Here is a 24,026-nt window from a genome sequence, read left to right on the forward strand (position 1 = left end):
TTCAAAGCAGATAGAGATATAAATAGAACCGCCGAAGTGCTCCGACCGGCAATCGTGCACCTTCGAGTTTTCAAATTCAGAAAAGGAGAAATGGGTTGCGCGCGCAACTCAGTCATTTACATCGTCTCCTACAATATTCACACGGATATAGCCCTGTCATAGTATTGGACCACATCTCGTTTCAGATCTGGGATCACTGCGCTGACAACATGCAAGTTTCTGTTAAAAAAATCTATCAGGCTGTGCGTGAAATAAATTATCCTTTAACAGAATTGCCACGACTTGGCAGTCCTGAAAATAGCGATGGACAGCCTTCAGATACTTCGAGTACTTGAAGCAATACCAGGGCATACGACTTGTGTATTTCCCGCGGATCGGATACCAAAGGTGTGGATGAGACCGGCTGCTTTAATTTTTAACACGGATCCACACCATAAAAACGGATCGCATTGTGTTGCGGTTTATATTGACCGAAATGGCCCCGGAGCGTACTTTGACAGCTACGGCCTACCGCCTCTTATTCCTCAACATCTTTATCGTCTGCGGGGAAACTGTACCTTATTCCGATGGAACACAGCAGAGATACAAAGTTCCTCTTCGGACTTGTGTCGTCAGTTTTGTATTATGTTCTTGTATCATATGTGCAGTGGTTTTTCTTTGCATGAATTTACCAAGTTTTTTAGCAAAAATTTGGCAAAAAATGATGAAATAACTGCGAATTTTTATAAAATGATTTTTAAAAAATATAAAATTAATACAAGTATTTTGCACAAGTCTCAAGATAGGTTTCAAGGTGGGTATTATAAAAAGGAGCCTATTAATATTCATCGCGAATCCTGTGTTCAATCTTGCTCTTCACAAGTTGCTACTTTATGTCTATCATAGTACACTTGCATTTAATACAGCACACTAGACGTGTTACTTTAAGAGTTTATCAAATATATTTTTGCGATATGTGTTTATTAATAGCTATAAGTCTTCAAGTATCTTTCTCTCTCTTTTTTCATGCTGCATCACTTATATGTCATTACTTTTAAGTTTATTGGAAATTCTCGTTTAGAAGAAAATAAAAGTGTGTGTGTTTGTGTGATTTTATTCAATGAAATAAAAATTCTATCTATCTCTCTCTATTATGTGTAATGAATAATAGTAATAATAATAATAATAGTAATTATAATAATAATCGTCATAATAGTCGATAATTTTAAGTATATTTATCTTTAGATTTAAACAATTTTTAATTTTTAAAAACCGGTTTCGTTACTCGTAAATAGATGTATTTGTTTGCAAATTTAGTGAATAAATCTATTTAATAGGTTTGAACATAATCCCGATCCATTTATTTATCTTCCTCTTCTTTTAGAAAATAAGTTTTTATTATTGAACTTTGAAATTCATTAAGGTAGATTCATAGAAGTTAATTATTCTTTTATCAGTAGTCTATAGGCTAAGAAACCAGAAGTACACCTTAAAATATGGCATCATACAGTCTACGAAACACCTTCAAACATGTATCAGTATACTTCTCAGGGAAGACCCCCCTATTACTTATCTATTCCTTATCTTCAATTCCTAGACTTTAAGTAAACACCAGCGAGACGAGACCCAGACAAACATCAGGGGTCAATGACCTCGCGGCGTAGTGGAGGGGGAAGACGCCAGTCTAGACAGACGGCCGCGGAGTGGGGGTAGTCTGCCTGGCTGCCCATAGTTGTTTCTAACTACTTTGAACATTAGAATCCATAAAGTCTTAAAATACTCTTAACTATTACAATTCTTTCAAATCTTTTAATATCCCTTAAAATCTCTTTCATTCTCTTTAATATTCCTCGGAATCTTTAAAAATACCGTTAAATCTTTGAAATCCTTTAAAATCCCTTGAAAAACCTTGGAGTTTTAAAAATTCTCTCAAATATTTCTAATTTTTTTTTTATCTTTTGATATCTCTCTAAAATTTTTTAGAAATTTTAAAAATATCGCAAAATCCGAGAAATCCTTTAAAATACCTCCAAAGAATTGAAATCGATTGAAAAATCTTTGAAATCCTTTAAAATCCTGCATTTGATTGAAATTTATTAAATAATTTTTGGATTCTTAAAGAACCCTTAACTATTTTAAATTGTTTGAAGTCTGATAACCCTTACAATCTTTTTGGTATATCTTCAAGATTCGTCTGAATCTTTAAAAATACGATAAAATCATTGAAATCCTTCAAAAAGCCTTTAACTTGAAATATCTTGGAGTTTTAAAATTCCCTCCAATATTTCTCATTTATTTCAATCTTTTAATATTTCTTGAAAACTTTTAAATCTCTTGAAAATTCCTCGTAATCTTTAAAAATGCCAAAAAATCTTTGAAGTTCTTTAAAATCCTTTAATTTATTGAAAGCTATTGAAAGACCGATTACAAAATCTGGGAGTTTTAAAATTGATCAAATATTCCTAATTTTTTTTAATCTTTTGATATCCCTCAAAATCTTTTAAATCTCTCTAAAAGTTCTTAGAATTTTGAAAAATACGACAAAATTTGAGAAAACCTTGAAAATCCTTCAATTTATTGAAATCGATCAAAAAATATAGGACTTTAGAATACCCTCAAATATTTCTAATTTAAAAAAATTTTATATTCCTTGAAATTTTTTAAATCTCATAAAAATTTCTCGGAATCCTTAAAAATACCACAAAATTTTTCAAATTCTTCTAAATTCTTTAATTTATTGAAATCTATTGAAAAATCCATAAAGTCTTAAAATACTCTTAACTATTATAAATTCTTTAAAATCTTTTTAGATCGCTTTTTTATTCTCTTTAATATTCCTCGAAGTCCTTAAAAATACCTTAAAATCTTTGAGTTTTAAAATTCCCTTAAATTTTTTTTTAATTTTTTGATATCCATCAAAATCTTTTAAATCTCTTTAAAATTTCTTAGAATTTTTAAGAATACCACAAAATCTGAGAAATCCTTTAAAATCCTTCAATTTATTGAAATCGATTAAAAAATATTGGATAATAGAATACACTCAAATATTTTAAGATTTTTAAAAAAAGTTTATATCCATTGAAATCTTTAAAATCTCTTGAAAATTCCTCGGAATCTTTGAAAATGCCAGAAAATTTTTTAAATCCTGCAATTTACTGAAATATATTAAATAATTTTTAAATTCTTAAAAAAAAAACCTCAATCAATTTAAATTGTTTGAAATCTGGTATTCCTCACAATCTTTTTGGTTTCTCTTCAAGAATACTATGAAATCATTGAAATCTTTCAAAATGCCTTTCATTCCAAATTGATTGAAATATCTTGCAGTTTTAAAACACCCTCAAATATTTCAAATTCTTTTAAATCTTTTGATGTCCCTCGAAATCTTTTAAATAGTTTTAAATTTTCTTAGAGTTTTTAAAAATGCCATAAAATCTTAGAAATCGTTGAAAATCCTTCAATTTATTAAAATAGATTGAAAAATATTGGTTCTTTAAAACACCCTCAAATATTTCAAATTCTTTGAAATCTTTTGATATCCCATATGAAATTTTTTTATTCCCTCTAAAATTTCTCTGAATCTTTAAAAATATCAGAAAATCTTTGACATTCTTAAAAATCCTGCAATTTATTGAAATATATTGAAAAATTTTAAAGTCATAAAATATCCTAAACTATTTTTAATTCTTTGAAAACTGTCAATATCCTTCGAAATCTCTTTAATATTCCTCGGAATCTTTAAAAATACCAGAAAATCTTTGAAATCCTTTAAAATCCCTCTTTGGCTTCCTTTAGAAATCATTTATCATTTTGGGTTCCTTTGGGTTAAAACTGCATTTGGAAAAAAAAACATTAATATTAGTGTACAAAGTAGCGTGAGACGAAAATTTCAAAGATAATTTGAAATTACCAACACATACATTTTGAATTTATGTTTGGCAAAATTTTTTGCTAATATAGGTATAATATAATTTATAATTTTATATTATGATGAACATACCTCTAAAGAATTTTTGTGCTGGAGTTACACATGGCGCAAGATCTATGAGACAATTAAAAGATTGCTTTATTAGTCTTTCATTGGCCAAAACTGCATTGAAGTCGGTATAGTCATATTTGTCAGAATAAGTTTCGACTTTTTCCTCAGCTGCTACACAAGAAAAAAGAGCAACTAATAAAATCAAAAAAGCAGCAATCTTAAACATTTTGAAAACGAGAATTATCTCACAACTTATTTTAAATCAGTCCAAGATTGTATCTTTCTTCAACCTTATATAGTTCCTATTCTCGTTAAATTATTTATATTATTTGTGACCTTAATGCCAAAAAAAGAATGAATCAATTATGCCATGAATTTTTTGCCATATTCTTACCGCCCGTTGGAGATTTTCTGTTCAGTTTATACTTTGCCAAATAAGAAAATTTTCAACGCTTTAAAGTTAATGCTTCTAAATTCTCAAATTATTTAAATAATATGATGTAATATAATATGTACATTCATTTCAGAGAATAAATATTCAATATTCTCGGGCAGCAAGCATATTTTTCTTTTAAAAATTATAAATTCTCTCCAGAACGTGAACAAAAGCAATGTCTGTGAATACATTTTTCTGATATAAAGTTTGTTTGCAAACTTCAATTTCATCAATTAATCACATTTCACTTATTTTGCTTTAGAAAAACACGTTTAAATTATATTTATACGAAGAAAGATAATTTTTAAACCAAAAATGGAATAGTTAAACTTTCAATTAAGAAATAATAATTTTAAATTACAATATACAAAAACTCTCAACCCAAAAGTAATTTTCAACTAAACTAGATTAATTTTTAACAAAAAACGACTCTTTAACAAAATAATTAATTTTAACAAAAAGTTGAGTTTTTACTTATAAAAGAACCATTTTCGACCAAAAATGTAATAGGTAAATTTTTAACGACAAAAAAAAGGTATTTTTCACCAAAGCAGTTCAATTTCCAATTAAAGACATCAATTCTTTAAAAAAATTTAGATGGTCAACCAAAAAATACATTTTCAGAAAATAGTTCAACCAGAAAACCTAGTTGTTAAATTTTTAACCAAAAAGATTTATTTTCAAGCAAAAACCCTAATTTTCTACTGACAAAAATTAATTTAAAACAAAATAAAAAGATTTAGCAATCAAAAAGTTGAATAAAATTCAAGAATTCTCCACAAAAAAGTTGAATTTTTAAGAAAGAAAATTTTTTTAATTTTTAGCAATGAAGTTCAACTTTAAAATCTGGTTTTGAAATTTTTAACCAAAAAGATTAATTTTCTACGTAAAAAGCATTTTTCACAAAATTCAAGAAATCTCAAACAAAAAGTTGAATTATTAACTAAAAAAGATGAATTTTTAAACAGAAAGAATAATGCACTACTAAAAAAGTCGAATTTTCAATAAAATTCAAGAATTCCTAAGCAAAAAATTTGAATTTTTAAGAAATAAAGACTATTGATTTTAATTTGTCAAAAAGTAGTTCAAGTTTAAAACCTAGTTAAATTTTTAAACAAAAGATGAATTTAAAAAAAGGTTAATTTATTACTGAAAAAAACGCATTTTTAACAAAACTCAAGAATTCTTAAACAAAAAGTTAAATTTCCAACTAAAAAATATGAATTTTTAAATAAAAAGAATAATTTTACTACAAAAAAATAAGAATGTTCAAAATAAAATTTAAAAATTCTCAAGCAAAAAGTTGAATTTTTAAGAAAGAATTATTTTTTTTTTAATTTTTAAGAAAGAAGTTCAACTTAAAAACCTAGTTGTTGTATTTTTGATCAAAAATATTAATTTTTTACCGGAAAAAAGAATTTCTGACAAAACTCAAGAATTCTCAACCAAAAAGTTAAATTGTATACTAAAAAGTATGCATTTTTTAACAAAAAGAATAATTTTACTACCAAAAAATACTAATTTTCAAAATAAAATTCAAGAATTCTCAACCAAAAAGTTAAATTCTTAAGAAAGAATTAATTTTCTTAATTTTTAAGAAAGAAGTTCAACTTTAAAACCTAGTTGTTATATTTTTGACCAAAAATATTAATTTTTTACTGGAAAAAGAATTTTTGACAAAATTCAAGAATTCTCAACCAAAAAGTTAAATTTTTAAATGAAAAATATTAATTAAAACAAAAATTAATTAACCACTATAAAAAACGAATTTTCAATAAAATTCAAGACTTCTTAACCAAAAAATTGAATTTTTAAACAGCAAGGACATTTTTTTCATTTTTAAGAAAGTAGTTCATGTTTGAAACCTAGTTAAATTTTTAAACAAACAGATTAATTTTTAAACAAAAGATTAATTTTGTACCGAAAAAAAAAATTCGTAACAAAATTAACATAATTATTGATCAAAAAGCTTAATTTTCAACTTAAGAAAAATAAATTTTTAAACAAAAAGGTTAACTTACTACCAAACAATATGAATTTTCCAAGTTCAAGAATTCTCAACCAAAAAGTTGAATTTTTAAGAACAAATTAATTTTTTTTATTTTTAAGAAAGAAATTCAACTTTAAAACCTAGTTCTCACATTTTTAACCAAAAAGATTAATTTTCTACCGAAAAAAATAATTTTTGACAAAACTCGAGAATTCTCAACCAAAAAGTTAAATTTTGAACTAAAAAAGATGAATTTAAAAAAAAAGATCAATTTACTACTATAAAAGACGAATTTTCAATCAAATTCAAGAATTCTTAACCAAAAAATTGAATTTTTAAAAGGCAAGGAAATTTTTTTAATTTTAAGAAAGCAGTTTAAATTTAAAGCCCAGTTAAATTTTAAACAAAAAGATGAATTTTCAAACAAAAAGATTAATTTTCTACGGAAAAAACGAGTTTTTTAGCAAAACTCAAGAATTCTTAACCGAAAAAGTTAAATTTTCAACTAAAAAAGTTAATTTACTGCCAAAAAAAAAAAAAAATTTTTGATAAAAATGAAGAAAAATTGTCAACCAATAAGTTAGAATTTTAAAAAATCCAACTAGATTGAACTTTTCTGGCAATTGTGACTGGAAAAAAATCTTACAGAAACATATGACGTATTTTCACCTTTTTTGTTGCTTTAGAAATCCTTTTTTACTTTAGATGATTTTTAGAACATATATATGCGTATAAAAAGCAACAAAATTGAACTTTTCGGCAATTTTCCTTAAAAATTCCTACTGAAGCATAACATATTTTGAACTTTCTTTTTACTTTAGTTCTATTTCAGTATGACCTTTTGGAAAAATGGAAGTTTTTGTCACTTTTTCCTGAAAAAGTCCTATTGAAACATGGTGAATTTCAAATTTCTTTTTTACTATAGTTTAATTTTAGTAGGACCTTTTTGCAAAAAAAAATCCTATGCACTTCTATTAAAGAAAAATTAAATCGAATTTTTAAGAACTTTTTCCTAGATGAGTCCTGCTAAAAAATGACGTGCTAGAACTTTCTTTCAAATTAAAACTTTTTCTGTACTTTAATTTTATTTTAGTAGAACCTTTTTGAAACATAAATTCCATGCACTTCTACAAAATGAAAAAAAAATAAATAAATAGAACTTTGCAGGACTTTTTCCCAAAAAAGTCTTACTGAAACATGACGTATTTCAACTTTTTTCTTTATTTTATTTATATTTTAGCAGAACCTTTTTGAAACGTAAATACGAAGCACTTATACAAAATAAAATTAAATGGGACTTTTTAACACATTTTTCAAAAAAATGTTTACCGATACCTGATGTATTTGAAATTTCTTTAATTTAATTCTATTTCAGCAGAACTTTCATGGAACATAAATTCCATGCACTTCTACAAAAAAAATTAAGTCTAACTTTTTAGAACTCTTTTCCAAGAGAAGTCCTGGCAAAACATGATGTATTTTTGTATTTTGAATTTTATTTTTACTTAAGTTATATTTCAGTAGGACGTTTCTCAAACATAAATAAAAAAAATATAACTTCAGCCACTTTTTTCTGCAAAAGTCCTGCTGAAACATGACGTATTTGAACTTGTTTCTTTGCTTTAGTGCTATTTCAGTAGAATTTTTTCGGAACGTGAATAGAAAAACAAAGACATTGGAAATTTTCGCCAATTTTGTACTGAAAATATCCTACTGAAACAGGACGCATTTACAACTTTTTTTGTTATACTTTTATTTTATTTTGGCAGGACTTTTTTCAAAAATAAATTCTGTGCACTTCTATAAAATGAAAAAAATTGCATATTACTTTTGAGGACTTCTTCAAAAAAAAAAGTCTTTCTGAAACATGACGTATTTGACCTTTTTTTTATTTTAGTTCTATTTCAGAAGTACTTTTTTGGACGTAAACCCCATGCACTTTTACCAAATAAAATAAAATGGAAATTTTTAGGACTTTTTTCATAAAAAGTCCTACTGAAAGATGACATATTTGAATTTTCTTTTTACTTTACTTCTATTTCGGTAGGAACTTTTTCAAAACATAAATCCCATTCACTTCAAAGAAACATTAATAAAATTAAATAGAACTTTTCAGGAGTTTTTCCTCAAAAAAGTCTTACTGAAACATGATGTATTTGAACTTTTTTCTTTATTTTAGTTCTATTTCAGTAGGGACTTTTTGGAGCATAAATCCCATGCACTTCTACTAAATAAAATTAAATGGAACTTTTTAGACCTTTTTCCTAAAAAAAAGTCCTACTGAAACATGACTTATGTGAACTTTCTTTTTACTTTAGTTCAATTTCAGTAGAATCTTTTTTAAACATAATACACATGCACTTCTACAAAATAAAATGATATGGAAATTTTTAGGACTTTTTCCTGAAAAAGTCCTACAGAAACATGACACTTTTAAACTTATGTTTTTACTCTAGTTCTATTTCAGTAAGACCTTCTTGGGAAGTAAATTTTAAGTGCTTCTAAAAACACAAATAAAATTAGATAGAACTTTTTAGGACTTTTTCCTTAAAAAGTCCTACATAAACATGACGTAATTGAAGTTTCTTTTTACTTCAGTTCTCTTTCAGTAGAGCGTTTCTCAAACATAAATACAAAAAATAATTGGAATCTTGGCCCCTTTTTCCTCAAAAAATCCTAAAATTCCTGCTGAAACATAACGTTTTTAATTTTCTTTTTACTTTAGTTCTATTTTAGTAGGATATTTTTGAAACACAAGTCACATGCACTTCTACACAACAATATTAAATAAAGCTTTTCGGGACTTTCTTCTAAAAAGGTCCTGCTGAATCATGAGGTATTTGAACTATTTTCCATAATTTAGTTCAATTTCAGTATATAAACTTTTTATAGAATAAATCCCATGCGCTTTTACAAAATACAATAAAAATAAAATGGAACTTGCCTGGACTTTTTCCTTAAAAAGTCCTATTAAAACATGACGTATTTGGACTTTATTTTTATTTTACTTATTTTCTAGTAGGAGGTTTTTGGAACATAGATACCAAAAGAATACAATGGCATTTTAAACCTTTTTTTTTTAATTACTTCTATTTCAGTAGGACTTTATTGAAATATAAAGTCCGTGCACTTTTAGTAAATAAGAAAAATAAAACTGAATTTTTCAGAATTTATTTCTAAAAAAAGCCTCCTGGAATATATGGCGTATTTTGACCTTTTTTGTACTTTAGTAACTTTAGTTCTATTTTGGTAGAAGGATTTTGGAACATAAATTTAAAAAATAAATTAAATTGTACTTTTTAAATGGTACCATCTAAAGCAGGATATATTTTGATTTTTTTGGCCTTTTGTTCTATATCAGTAGGACGTTTTTAGAACAAGGAACCTATGAGTACTTCCAAAAATAAAAAATTAAATTAAATTAAACTTGTCGGCTAGTGCAGGATGCATTTTCAACTTTCTTTTTACTTTAGTTATTTTAAAGGAAGACTTTTTTTGGAACATAAATACAGAAACAAATTATATTTTTCCGCACTTTTTCCTAAAAAAGTCCTTTTGAAAGATGAGGTATTTTGACATTTTTCTTTTTTTTTTTAAATAAATACCTAAAAAATGTAACTTTTTAGCATTTTTCCTAAAAAAATTCCTGCTGAAATAGAATATATTTTGAAATTCCGTGATACTTCAAGTTCGACTTCATTAGCATATTTTTAAAATTTAAACCTGATGAGCACTTGTGAAAATTTTTCAACAATAAATTTAATAGAACTTGTACAGCTTTTTTGTCTAAAACATTATTTAATACTTGTGAAATTAAAAAAAAAAACAAAGATACCTGTGAGATTAATTTTGAATTTTTATTCTATTTCAGTAGGGCCTTTTTGGAACATGAACCCATGAGCAAATCTAAAATTTTATTAAATAAATGAAATGGAACTTTTTTAGTACTCTTGTCCTAAAACATTTTTTGTACATATAAAATAAAAAATAGGAAAATCTATTTCAGTAGGATGTTTTTAGAACCTTTTTGAACCTTTTTGAAACATAAGTCCCATAAACAATTCTGACTTTTTTTTTAATAAAATAAAAAGAGTATTTTTGAGTATTTTTGTATACATATTCTTATACATATACTGATTAAAATGAAAAAAAATAATTATTTGATTATGAAAGTATGGTAACGACTAGAAATAAAACAGAAAATATTATTTGTAATACATTCAAAATTTTTGGTTACCAAAATTACGGGTACCAATATTAATAACTTTTTCTTTACTTTAAGTTGATGTATTTCCATATTTCAAAAAATTGTAACATAAAGTGTTCAATCAATTATTACATATATAATTAACATTTAAAAATTATACAATAAATTTGCAAAGCAAACGGAAAAAAGTAAGATATTGAAAAATTATTGAGTTGCTTGCAAAATTGTTGAGATAACCATGATTTTCCAGCTGCTATTAATTGAAGCTTACATTAGAATAACTACAAATGATTTAAATAATTTTAAAATAAAATTTGTTTTAAAATACCATCAATATTTAGAGGGTATTCCGGTATAATAATGTAAGTGCTACTTTGTTTAAAGCCCGTTTTATTATCTTAAAAATTCCCTAACCTTCCACCGCACATTTTGGTGAAAAAATTTTATTTTAAAAATTTCAATTACAACAATTTACATTTTCATGGCCACAAAAAAATTTTGATTTTTCAATTTAGCAAAAATCGGAAATAATACACTCTTTCCCCAATCCCCCAAAAACTGTTCAAAAGCAAAAAATTGCCTTTTCAAATTCAGTAAAAAAAAATTTTCCCACCCATTATACCTAAAAAGCGCCTCTCTCAATTCACAAAAAATTGAAAACTAAAATTTCCCCCCTTTTAATACAATCAACATGTTTAAAATAAAAATATTTCCCTGTCAAAGTTGAGATTAAATAAAAAACCGAAATTACCTCCCTTTCGACTCAATAAAAATGTTCAAAATTAAAGTTTTTCCTCCAATTTAGAATGAAAGGAAAAATAATAAAATATTTTTATAAACTCACTAAAAATGTTAAAAAAATATTTTATTTTACCCAAATCAATAAAAATTATCAAAATAAAAAAGGATCTCTTCCAATTCAGAAAAGATTAAAAAACGAAATTCCCTTCCTTTCAATTCAATAAAAAAAGTTTCAATTTAAAAAAGATTACCTTTTCTAATTCAGAGAAAAAATTTGGTTCCCGCCAACTCAATAATAATGATCAAACCAAAACAAGGGCCTCTTCCAATTCAGAAAAAATTAAAATTTCCGCCCTTCAAATACAATATTGTATTGTAAGAACAAACATTTTTATTTGAAATTGTTAAAAATAAAAATATTTCCCTGTCCAATTTAATATAAAAACGAAATTACCTCCATTCCAACTCAATAAAATTGTTAAAAATTAAATTTTTACCTATTCCAATTCAGAAAGAAATTAAGAATAAAAAAATTTTTTTTCGAAACTCCATGAAAATGTTAGAAATAAAAAATTTTCCTCTTCCAACTCAGAAAGAAATAAAATTTTTTTATAAAACTCAATAAAAATGTCAAAAATAAAAAACTTCCTCTTCCAATTCAGAAAGAAATAAGAGAATAAAAAATAATTTTCCTAAACTCAATTAAAATGTCAAAATGAAAAAAATCCCTCATCCAGTTGAGAAGAAAACAACATTTTATCCTTCCGAAATCAATAAAAATAATAAAAACAACAAAATTTTGAGATTTTTGATTGGGTTTTATTGAAATTTAGTTCATATTTAAGCGAAAAAAATAGAAAAAAGAGAAGTTTCTTAAAAATAGGGGGAGGGGGAATTAATGCATTAAAATAGGGAAGCACTCTTCAAAAATTGTTTAAAAACAATACAAAAATCATAAAAAAATAAGTATATAAAAACCAAGACAAACTGTAAAACTTATTATGAAAACTTTACATTTTTTTAAATACACTTATTTATATCATTTATTTATTTTATCAAATATTATTATTTAGCAATTCTCCATTGAATAAATAATAATTTTGTAATAATATGTCAATTTATTTAAGGCTGCAAATATTAATTTTAACAAAGGCTATGGAAATAAAAAACATGAAAAATCGGAAAGTTAAAAAAAAAGATTGCTTAACAGACTTTACTTCGTTCAAAACAGATGACAGGTTAAACGCACACTCACCTTCCTTGTTTTTTATTTTCTAATGTTAAAAGCGTAAACAATTTAAAATTAAAGAATAAAAAATTTTTTAATTACAGTAGTATATTACTGAGAGCTGAATAAATGAATAAATTATTATATCTGACAGATATAAATAAATTAAATCATATCTGATTTTATTTATTTTCTCGATGGACCAACAAGAATTTAATTCATTATATTGAATTGTCTTAGAGATATTTTTTAGAGCTACAGAGCATTTGATTATCAACAGACGTAAGGAACAATATTATGTATTTTTTACAGTTTTTTCTTTTAACAAATTTAAAAAGAAATTAATTTTTTAGAATATTTTTTAGATATATTTGAAATCAACTTGAATTAAAATTTATGCATACATATAAGGCAAAGAATTTGTTGATTATACAATTTTATTATTACAAACAAATTTTAAAGACATGCGTTATTTTCATACTTTTTTTAATGAAAAAACGGGGTTATCTAATATGTACCAAAGCCAAAATTTGTTAGCACCCAACATTCAGCTTTGTTTTAAAAAATTCTAAACAAATAATATAAAATCAGCGTCTTCTTTTCTTGGCGACATTTGCCTTGCATTTTATATGTATTAAAACAGCCTACTAGTTTTACCTAACTGCAGAATATTGTCAATAATTGACATTTATATTTGTTATAAATGATTTAAATGGAAAAAAGACAATATTTATTATTTTTGCAGAAAAAATTCGCTATGTCTAATGTGTATAGAATTTATTTTTCAGACATAATAAACTTTTTAAAAAATTGATTAAAAGTGTATGTTTCTTTGTAATTAATGAAAGTTAACAAATAGAAAAATTATCGTTTTTTAATTAATGTTTTAATTAATGTTGAAAATTAATGCTCAAAATTTATCTTTTTTAGTTGTAATTCCTTAACTAAAAATTAAACTATTCTATTTTTTGCTGTAGATTGATATTTTTTATTGAAAATCCATCTATGTTGTGCAATTTTTTTTTTGTAAAAAGTTAATTTTGGTGGTTGAACATTCATTTATTTGGTTAAAAATTACATTTTTTAAGCGAAAATTAATTTTTTGAACTAAAAATGCAACTAAACATTTTATAATTTTTTATAAACAGTTTGATAGAAAATTCATGTGTTTGGATAAAAATTTAACTATTTCATTCTCAATTTATTTTATTTGCTTTAAAACTTATTCTTCCAACTTAAAATTACTATATTCTATTTTTTGTTTAAAATAATTCTTTCTTAGTTAATAATTCATCTATTTTCGTGAGATTGGTATTTTTTATATAAAATTCACCTTTGTGGTTGAAAATCCATTTATTTTGTTACAAATTATTGTTTTTTGGTACAATATCAATCTTTTTGTTTGAAAATTTAATTATTATTAAAAATTTATTTAATTTGGTTAAAAACATATTTTTCTAACTTAAAATGAAATTTAATTCTGCTTATTGTTGAAAATTTATCTTTTTTAGTTGAAAATCATCTATTTTTTGGAACATCTGTCTTCTTTTTGCAGAAAGTTAATTTTCTGATTTGAAAATGCAACTGTTTGTTTGAAATTTTTTTACTGAATATGCATGATTTTAATTAAAAGTTAAATTATTTGGTTACAAATCCAATCATTTGTTTAATTCTTTTATTTTGTAAATGAATTTTTTACTAAGAATATGAAAAAATAATAAATAAAAAATAATAATAAATAAAACAATGCGTTTTCTGACAATAAATAAAAATAAAAATAATGAGAAATCATTTTGTTGTTGAAGATTCATATTTTTATTTGAAAATTCATCTTTTTGGTTGAAAGTGGAACTATTTCATTGAAAATTGATATTTTTCATTTGAAAATTTAATTGCTTGGGTCAGAGTTACACTAATTCTTTATGTTTTTAATTGAATGAAGGTTCATCTCTTTGGTTGAGAATTTAACTATTTTGTTGAAAATTAATTTTTTTGCTTAAAATTCACAATTTTTAATTCAAAATTCAATGTCTGCAGAGAAACTCATTTTTTCACAAATAGGGGTTTGTGGTTCAAAATTTATGGAAAAAAAACTTTACAGAATTCATACAAAGTCCCTTAGTGCCTCTTATTTAATTGTTCAAATTTTCAATTTGATACTTCATTCCGTGTCAACAAGAGGATAGCGAAAACATTGTCGTTATTTACTCTGAAATTACGCAGAATTCCAGAAAGTATAATATTATACCTGATAAGCAGTCTCGAGTTTTCAAGAACATTGAGCGTCATATAATATATAGTATCAGTTCTCGAAATTTCTAGTACAAGTTGTAGATTCTGATTTCCAAAATAATAATTTTTTTAAACAACTTTAAAAATGATCATTTACATTTTTTAGGGAAAGCTAGGCATATAAACGTTTTAAATAAATAATAATTTTAGGCAAAACGTTTTAAAACGAAATAGAAAAAGAACAGATTCAAACCAAATATCGGAACACAAAAAGCTCACAAATTAAAATTATATTTTAAATAAAATAAAGTAAAATGGTCACCTAATAATTCAACGGCAACGCCCCATTTCAAGGTCACGATGTCATTTTTTTGCTCATAATTCTCCGATGGAACCGACGGCGAAAAGTTTAGAAACGTTCTAGAACGTTTGCTTATTTGAATAGTTTTTTCTAACAGAAGACCTATTCTTCCAAGTTGAAAAATCCTCCGAACTAAAGCCTCAAAAATGCTTCATGACCAATTTTTCGTTTTTCTCGAAAATCATTATTCTAAGACCAGCATTTGAATCTTTTAAAATGAAATACAAATTAAGATAAAAATAATAACATAATTTCAGATTAAATTTAGTTATTTCAAATTTATTTCTTTATTTCAAGAAGAAAAGGTGACTTTCTAGCAAAATAATTAAATATTTTAAAAAATAGTTGAATATTTAACAAAATACTTGAACTTTCTACCAACAAAGATAAACTTTTAACCAAATATTCGAATTTTCAAACATAAAATATTGAACTTTAGCCAAAAACAATTATCTTTTTAACCAAATAATTGAATTTTTAACAATTTTTAATCTAAAAAGATGAACTCTTAACAAAAAAACGTAATAAGCTAAAATTTGAAAACTAAAAGCTGAAATTTCCACAAAGAGATGAATTTCAAAATCAAAAAAAAAAAAATAATTTTCTAATATACTTAAACAAAATCATTATAAATTTATGTTTCAGGACATAAAAAAGCTCAGGAATCCAAACTAGGTCACGAGTTGATTTTGACGCGCAAAATGTGCGGATGAAAACGATGAAACCAACGGTAACTTTAGAAACGTTCTAGAACGTTTGTTCATTTGAATAGTTTTTCCTAACAGAAAACCTTTTCCCGAGTGAAAAAAATTCCGAAAAATAAGCCCTAAAAATTGTTTAAAGACTCTGTACTAAAAAAATGGCTCAAAATTTGTTTTGAAAATGAAATTAAACAAAAATAGCGACACATATTGATTCACGATTCTGCTGGATGTTTCTCGAAACGACGAGCAGAGCCCAGTAGTTACGTGTAGGGGAGTTCGCGGGGCAGAGGGGGCTCGCTACCTATAAAAGCGGTGCTCGCGCCAGCAGCCGGCAGTACATGAAAAGCAATCAAACGAATAACACGAGAAGAGTTTACGAAGCGAACGAATACGAAACAGCAACAAACATGCCAGCAATTGGAATTGATTTGGGAACCACCTACTCCTGTGTGGGAGTTTGGCAGCAGGGAAAGGTGGAGATCATCGCCAACGACCAGGGCAACAGAACAACACCCAGCTATGTTGCCTTCACGGACACCGAACGTCTGATTGGCGATGCTGCTAAAAACCAGGTAGCGATGAACCCGGCCAACACTGTCTTCGACGCCAAAAGGTTAATTGGGCGCAAGTTTGACGACCCCAAGATCCAGAGCGACATCAAACACTGGCCGTTCAAAGTCGTCAACGAAGCAGGTAAGTCTCATCACTTACATATTAATTTTATTTCTTTCAGACTTTTATTTCGCCATTTAGGCTTTTTTTTTTGTATTTTTTAATCCTAGGATTCCACACATATTTGAGCACTAATCGAATTCACACTGGGGTCCAGTGTACCCCATTAAGTTTAATATTTGCCCCACACCCCACAAAGTTATTTTTGTCAACAGTGATGGAGATGGTCAGAGTATGTTAGGAACAAAAGTACTTAAAAAAATTTTATATACTCTATAAACAATTTTTTGCTAAATTTAATTATTTTGTTGCTTCTTTTTTTTATCTCCTAGGGTTTTAAAGATGAAATGTTGTAGGATCAGTAAAAAAATATGCGACTTTATTTACTTCAAAAAAAAAAAAGTTTTCGGAAGGTTGGAAAATGAGGAAATCTAAAAGTACAAAAACTTTATTTTATTTTTTGTGTTCTAAATATATAGTCAGTGCAGTGGTTAAAATTGATTTTTGTGCAAGAGATCGAAATATGACTTTAATTTTAGTATTAATTACTACTTTTATTTTTTTAATTCTTGAGTTTTAGATTGACTTTTTTTTTTTTTTTTTTTTTTTTTTTTTTTTCGTTTTTGAAGTTAAAGCTTTATCTCTTGAGTTTAAAGTTTCATTCAATTTCTTTAATTTTTTAAATTACTTTTCCATTTACCTATTAAATGATTTTATGAATTTTTGTTCATTTTTATACAGTTCTCAATTAAATTTTAATTGACCCATTTTCTCTTTAAATATGCTACATTTGAGAATGCAATTAAGCTGTTGAGAATTGAAGACAATTCAAACTTGAATTTTCAACTGTTAAAATGTCAGAAAATCTAATATTGAACTATATTGAAAATTTGATCCAATTTATTAACTATTGAAAATTGAAAGTAATACATAATTGTATAATATTTGTATTATAATTCTCTTTGTAACTATATCAAATTTGTAAAAAAAAGCGTTTTACAATTAGCGATTTTATGCATTTTTAATCAATTTTTATCTAAAGAGATCAAAATTATTCTGCATTTGGTTGGTTTTCCAAGAGTTTCAATTACTTTTTTAGTTTTGGCAGTATCTTTTCTCGCGCTAGAACATAAATTGCTTCTAAACCTTACAAAATTCATATTTTTGCTATTCCTAATAATCTTGATCTATCAAATTTAAGACAAATTCAAATTTCAAGATATTGCAATTTCTTAGAATAGGATCTTAAAGTTCATGAACTAAATGCTCGCAGTTCTTAACATTGCGTTCACGATTTATTAGAAGTTATTCATTTTTTTCTTTATTAAAGTTTTAAAGATTGGAATTTAGGATTTATTTTAAGTTCTTTTTAATCCATTATAAAAAAATGCGATGAAACTCACATTTTGTTAATGTAAAAATTACAATAACTGGAAAAAACGTGAGAATTTCATTTAGGATCGGGACTTTTATTCTATTGCAAAATCAACTTGTTTTCTTTATTTTATTATTGTTTATTATAAAATTGCAGAGTGAAATCTGATTGCCTCACGTACCGTGCATGACACAGTAAAAGTTTTTTTTTTTTTTTTGTGATTACTCAAGTTCTTTTAATCTTATGTAAACTAAAATGTTGCTCACATCCAAGCCAACATTTGTAACAATAATGGGAATTTGTTTAGCTGGGGTTTATAAAAATTTACCTTTAAAGTGATCCAAAGGGTTTTAAAAAATGTTTATTCTATTAAATTTGATTTTGAAAAATTGCACTATTTTTGCAATATCTTCTTAAACAATTGACCATATTCCTTCATCCTGGCTCATATTTTAGTTAATTGTGATAGCTTTTCAACCTGTTTAGTTTTAATATTTACCACTGTCTGATATTAAAGATAAATTAGATCCAAAACATGTTTAAATGAAGCTCTGAAACTCTTCTCTATTTTTTCTTCAATTGAAAAAAATGAACTGTTTGGATTTTAGGCAAACCTAAGATCCAGGTTGAGTTCCGCGGTGAGGTAAAGAGGTTCAACCCTGAGGAGATCAGTTCGATGGTCTTGACGAAGATGAAGGAAACAGCAGAGGCATATCTGGGAGGAAGTGTGAAAGACGCGGTCATCACGGTGCCCGCCTATTTCAACGATTCCCAGCGACAAGCGACCAAAGACGCCGGAGCAATTGCCGGAATAAACGTCCTCAGGATCATCAACGAACCCACAGCCGCGGCTCTCGCCTACGGCCTCGACAAGAATCTCAAAGGCGAAAAGAACGTCCTCATTTTCGATCTGGGCGGCGGAACCTTCGACGTTTCCATCCTTTCCATCGACGAAGGCTCGCTCTTTGAAGTCAAGTCAACGGCCGGCGACACTCACCTTGGTGGCGAAGATTTCGACTCGCGTCTGGTGGACCATCTCTGCAAGGAATTCGAACGAAAGTACAGAAAAGACTTGAAGAAGAATCCGAGAAGTCTTCGCAGATTGAGAACAGCAGCTGAAAGAGCGAAACGAACCCTCTCTTCGAGCACCGAAGCCACCATCGAAATCGATGCTCTCTACGAAGGAGTGGACTTCTACACCAAAGTCTCAAGGGCTCGCTTCGAGGAATTGTGCGCAGATCTGTTCAGAGCCACCTTGGAACCTGTGGAGAAGGCTCTAACTGATGCCAAGTTGGACAAGAGAGCCATCGACGAAGTCGTCCTCGTCGGGGGTTCAACGCGGATCCCAAAGGTCCAGAATATGCTGCAGAACTTCTTCTGCGGCAAGCAGTTGAACTTGTCGATCAACCCTGACGAGGCCGTCGCTTATGGCGCGGCAGTACAAGCAGCCATCCTTTCCGGCGAAGGCGCCACGAGCTCGACTCTCCAGGATGTCCTCTTGGTGGATGTGGCACCTCTCTCTCTGGGCATCGAGACTGCTGGTGGAGTCATGACGAACATCATCGAGCGCAATGCACGCATCCCATGCAAACAATCGCAGACCTTCAGCACCTACGCCGATAACCAACCTGGCGTGTCTATTCAGGTGAGATACAATGTGTTCATCCTTTAAAATTTTATTACCCCTTTACTAATACGGTCAGTACCGTAGAAGGTGTTCTTTTGGACAAAATAATTTTGTGCTAATTCATTCTTAGTAGAAATTAGTGAATATTTTGCATTTTCTTTCACTTCAGAATGACTGGTGTTTTCTGCTTACAATTTCTCTTTCTAGGAATTTAGTAATTATTCGCATGCTTGCAATGTTTTTGGAGATCCATATTGAGTTCCTAGAGTTTTTCAAATAGTTACAATTTTTTGATACTGCAAAAATACTAATAAAGATTATGATTCATTAAAATGCTTCTAGTGCAATTTTGGTTGCCTAAAACTCCAATACCCAGGCGGAAAAATTATATATAGTGTAAAGTATTATGTAAAATTCTTCACATTATATATAACTGTTTATAATTTTTCCGCCTAGCTAGATTAATTGTTCTTTTTTTCCATCTGAATCAGGGTTGCTACAAAATCCCAATTTCGAAAGATTAACCTTATTTTTTCTAGCTAAAAGTACCGATAGGCCGTCCTTTTGCAGTCTCTATGCATACTGAAAAAAACTTTCAACATTCGAGGTGCCCAGATAACAATATGCAATCATATCGCACGCAAAATGCGCGCATCAATAATTCTGGATAAAGATTCATTTCAGTTTTAATTTCATCTTTTTTTTATTTAAAATTGAACTCCTGTATTTGAAGATTCATCCAGTTGATTGATCATTCTGACTTCAAATGTAACTATTCCAATGGAATATTTGATCATTTGATGTACAAATTAATTTCTTTGATTGAACATTAGCTTTTTTTAATTTAACTGTAAATTTAACCATTCAATTTTTGGTTCAAAATTTAGCTTTTTCAGTGTTCTAGGTTGAAAATTAATCTTTTTTGTTCAGTATTCAACTATTTCAGATAAATATTCTCTTGAAAATTAATCTGAATTAATTTGAAAATTCATCAGTTTGGTCAGAAGTGGATCTTTTTAGTTAAAATTCAACTATTTGGTTGAAAATTTGCCTTTTTTAGTTGAAAATTAACTATTTTTTTTTAAATTTATGTATTTTATTTGACTAATAGTTTTTTTTTTATTAATCTTCTTGTTTGAAAATTAATATTTGTAGTTGAATTGAATTTATTGTAGTACTATGAAGTATATCGAGAAAAATTTGAAACTATCTGGAAAAAATCTGCAATTTTCAGGACATTTTTTACTAGGATCAGAGTAAACATTTTGAATTTTAACAATTTCCACACCGGGTTAATATTCAAGGGAGACAGTCCCTCAAAACAGAAAGGTTTTTTAATTCATTGGCACTATTAACACATAAATTCATCTCATAATCAACAACTTCTTATTAATTTAACTTTCTAAATCGGGCAGTAAATTTACGTGAATTTTGGTGGTTTTTATATTATGATGTTCTTTTTAATTTCAAGTATTTAAAACTAAATTGCTAATTAAAATTTTCAAATTGGAAGTTTTCTAAACACTGAGAATTTTTAATATATAATTATATTTTTCAAATGCTCAGTGTTCAGAAAACTTTGAATGTTTTAATTATAATTAAAACAAACCTGTCAATTTTTTAGTTAAAAATTATGCCGTACGAAATTCAAGTATGAGAAATGTAGATTTTTTTAGCTTGTTTTGATTAGATTCGAATAACTAAAAATTCAGATAACTGGATTTAAAAAACCAAAAATAAACTTTTGATTGCACTGTAGAATTTACCTGTAAATACCACAATTTTTAATCTTTCTGTGATAATTTTTGTATATTTAAATCTAAAAATTCATTACTGTAAATTATTTTTAAAGCTTGAAACTTTTTAATTACGTAAATCCTTTTGAACAATCTATGACTATATAACAGACAAATCAAAGTATTTTAAATATTTAAAACAACAAACTTTTAAGAATTTCAAGTGAAACTTGTTTTGGATATTTGATAAGCTTTTCTATTCAAAATTTTAAAAACTAAATGAGTTACCTACAATTTATTTAGTCCGAGTTTCAAAATATTGGCGTCATTCTGCTATAATTATTTACAAGTGGTTTTTCACTCTTTCAAATAATTATTTCAACAATAAGAGTATAAGAAGTAAATATGCATTTAAAAATAAAATACCGAAAGTAAAATATCCCCTAAATCAAACTACTGCTGTCTACTTTACAATCACACTATATCACTGTCACACCTTGAAACGGAACAATTGACACCATTAGCAACAATTTAAACCGATTTAACTTTTGATCGCTCTCAATCGTTGTAAATCGTGTCCAATCGATTATTTCTAGAAGGGATGGTTTACTCCACCATTTTAGAATATTTTGGTCACATTTTTTAACTTTGTTAAAAAGTTGAGTAAAATATGCCTGGATCTGTGCTGGTTTTTTATTTGAAAAAAGAAAAATTCTCAAATCCCCAAGAAATTTTATTTTCACCTAAAACAGTTATTAAGAAAAAGTAGCAACCCTGCTGATTCAGTGTTCGGTATTTTGAATTCGACATTTGTTACCTCAAATTTGGAGAGAGAGAATACAGGGAATTAAACTCTTCATCAGAGTAGATGCAGAAGAAAATGTGAATATTTTCTGATTGTGCAGGTGTTTGAGGGTGAGCGTGCAATGACCAAGGACAACAACAAACTGGGCAACTTTGAGCTGAGTGGCATTGCACCCGCGCCCCGAGGTGTGCCGAAGATCGACGTCACCTTCGACATGGACGCGAATGGCATTCTTCACGTTACAGCGAAAGACACAGCCAGCGGTCGCAGCAACAACATCCGCATCACGAACGACAAAGGTCGCCTCTCTCGGGAGGAGATTGACAGAATGCTGGCTGAAGCCGAGCGCTATCGCGACCAAGATAAAGAGCAGCGCGAGAAGGTCGAGGCTCGCAACAAGATCGAGAGCTACATCTTCTCTGTGAAGCAGGCCGTCCAGGACTCGGGCGACAAGCTCACCGACTCGGACAAGAAGTCCGTGATGGACCTCTGCGAAGCCACTGTCACCTGGCTCGACAACAACACCCTCGCCGAGAAGGAAGAGTATGTCCATAAACTCGAGGAGGTCCAGAGGCAGTGTGCGCCAATCATGACCAAGATCCATCAAGGAGGCAATGCTACTGGTCCACAAGACTGCGGAAGTCAATTCAGGCAAGGAGGTCAAGAACAGCAAGGCTACTCGGGACCCACTGTGGAGGAGGTGGACTAAATCTCAAGTTTTTAAACATCCATTTTTGAAGAGAGCAACAACATCGGTTCTCTTCTTTGTTCATATGTTGAGAACAATAACATCGGTTCTTGATCAACACACCAAAGAACAACAACATCTGTTCTTTTTACGAACGCCAACTTGAGAACAACAACACCTGTTCTTCGAAAAAAAAAAAAAAAAAAAAAAAACTAGTCCAGTATTGGGAATTCTGAAATGTTTGAGACTGATAATTTAAGAAAGTTGTTTCACACACGATGATATTGTATTAAAGTAGTTTTCATGTCGAGGCTGGATGTTCCATCGCCCAGGGATTTTTCCACTTTTTATTTGGAAATAGTGATTTGTGAAATGGAGCTAGTTTTTCGGAATTGACTCTAATTCACGGACTGCAGTTTTTCGAGTACTGGATGGAATTTTCTGGAGAGGGGACACCCAGTCTTGTCCATCAGTTTAGTTGTCAATCTGTAACTTTATTTCTGATAAGGTGCATTGTTCAATTTAATATTGTAATGTATTTTGTCTTAATTGAGTTTTGGATTGGTAGATAACCTGGTCTTTTTTTTCTGTGATAAAAAAGACGTTCGTAAATAAAGTAAACATTTTTTTATTATTTTTATAAAATTTCTTGTGGTTGTTATTTGAACCTTCTTCATTTAGTTTGTAAGATGCGAAAGAAGGAGTTTCATTAAAAAGAATAATCACATTTCGTTATGAGCAATGATTTTTATCTTACCACCTCGACCGTACACTAGTGCGAATTCGCACCAGCAACATTTTCAAGTTGCTGGCATTTCCCTTATCCACCTTCCCTTAAATCTATCCCTACTAAGGCAAATATATGAGGTACTTCTTAAGTGTTTATTGGCGTTCAACACCACTTATTTTCCAGTGGGCACGAAACTATGAAAATCTCAAGACTGCTTCGAACATTCCTATGTCAGAGCAATCGAGTCCTAACATTAGTATTTTAAGAGCATGTCCAAAAGACATCTTCAAGATGTACCAAAGACGTCTCTAGGACATCCTTAATTTTGTTGCCCACTGAGTTGTGACTTGGCTGCGGAAATAGAAAATTGGTTTATAGTGAGTTTGTGTGAATTCGCACTAGTGTACGGCTCCTGTGTGCAATATCGATGCCGACTCCGGAACATGAAATTTGTGGATTTTGTTGTCGGTCTCTTACATTTTCATTAAAAAATAGTAAACAAAATCGTTTTTGCAATATTAACAGACATTTATTCA

General features: G+C 28.2%; 1 protein-coding gene across 1 annotated transcript; it reads left to right on the forward strand.

The window, feature by feature from the left end:
* The first annotated feature begins 16,160 nt into the window (after positions 1-16,160).
* LOC117175080 (heat shock protein 68-like) lies at positions 16,161-22,972 on the forward strand. Its single transcript, XM_033364622.1, has 3 exons — positions 16,161-16,550; positions 18,513-19,549; positions 22,173-22,972. Exons 1-3 carry the CDS (start codon positions 16,196-16,198, stop codon positions 22,779-22,781), a joined length of 2,001 nt encoding a protein of 666 aa, XP_033220513.1. The 5' UTR covers positions 16,161-16,195; the 3' UTR covers positions 22,782-22,972.
* The last annotated feature ends 1,054 nt before the right edge of the window (positions 22,973-24,026 follow it).

Source organism: Belonocnema kinseyi, chromosome 6 (genome assembly GCF_010883055.1).
Source record: "Belonocnema kinseyi isolate 2016_QV_RU_SX_M_011 chromosome 6, B_treatae_v1, whole genome shotgun sequence".
Lineage (NCBI taxonomy): Eukaryota > Metazoa > Arthropoda > Insecta > Hymenoptera > Cynipidae > Belonocnema > Belonocnema kinseyi.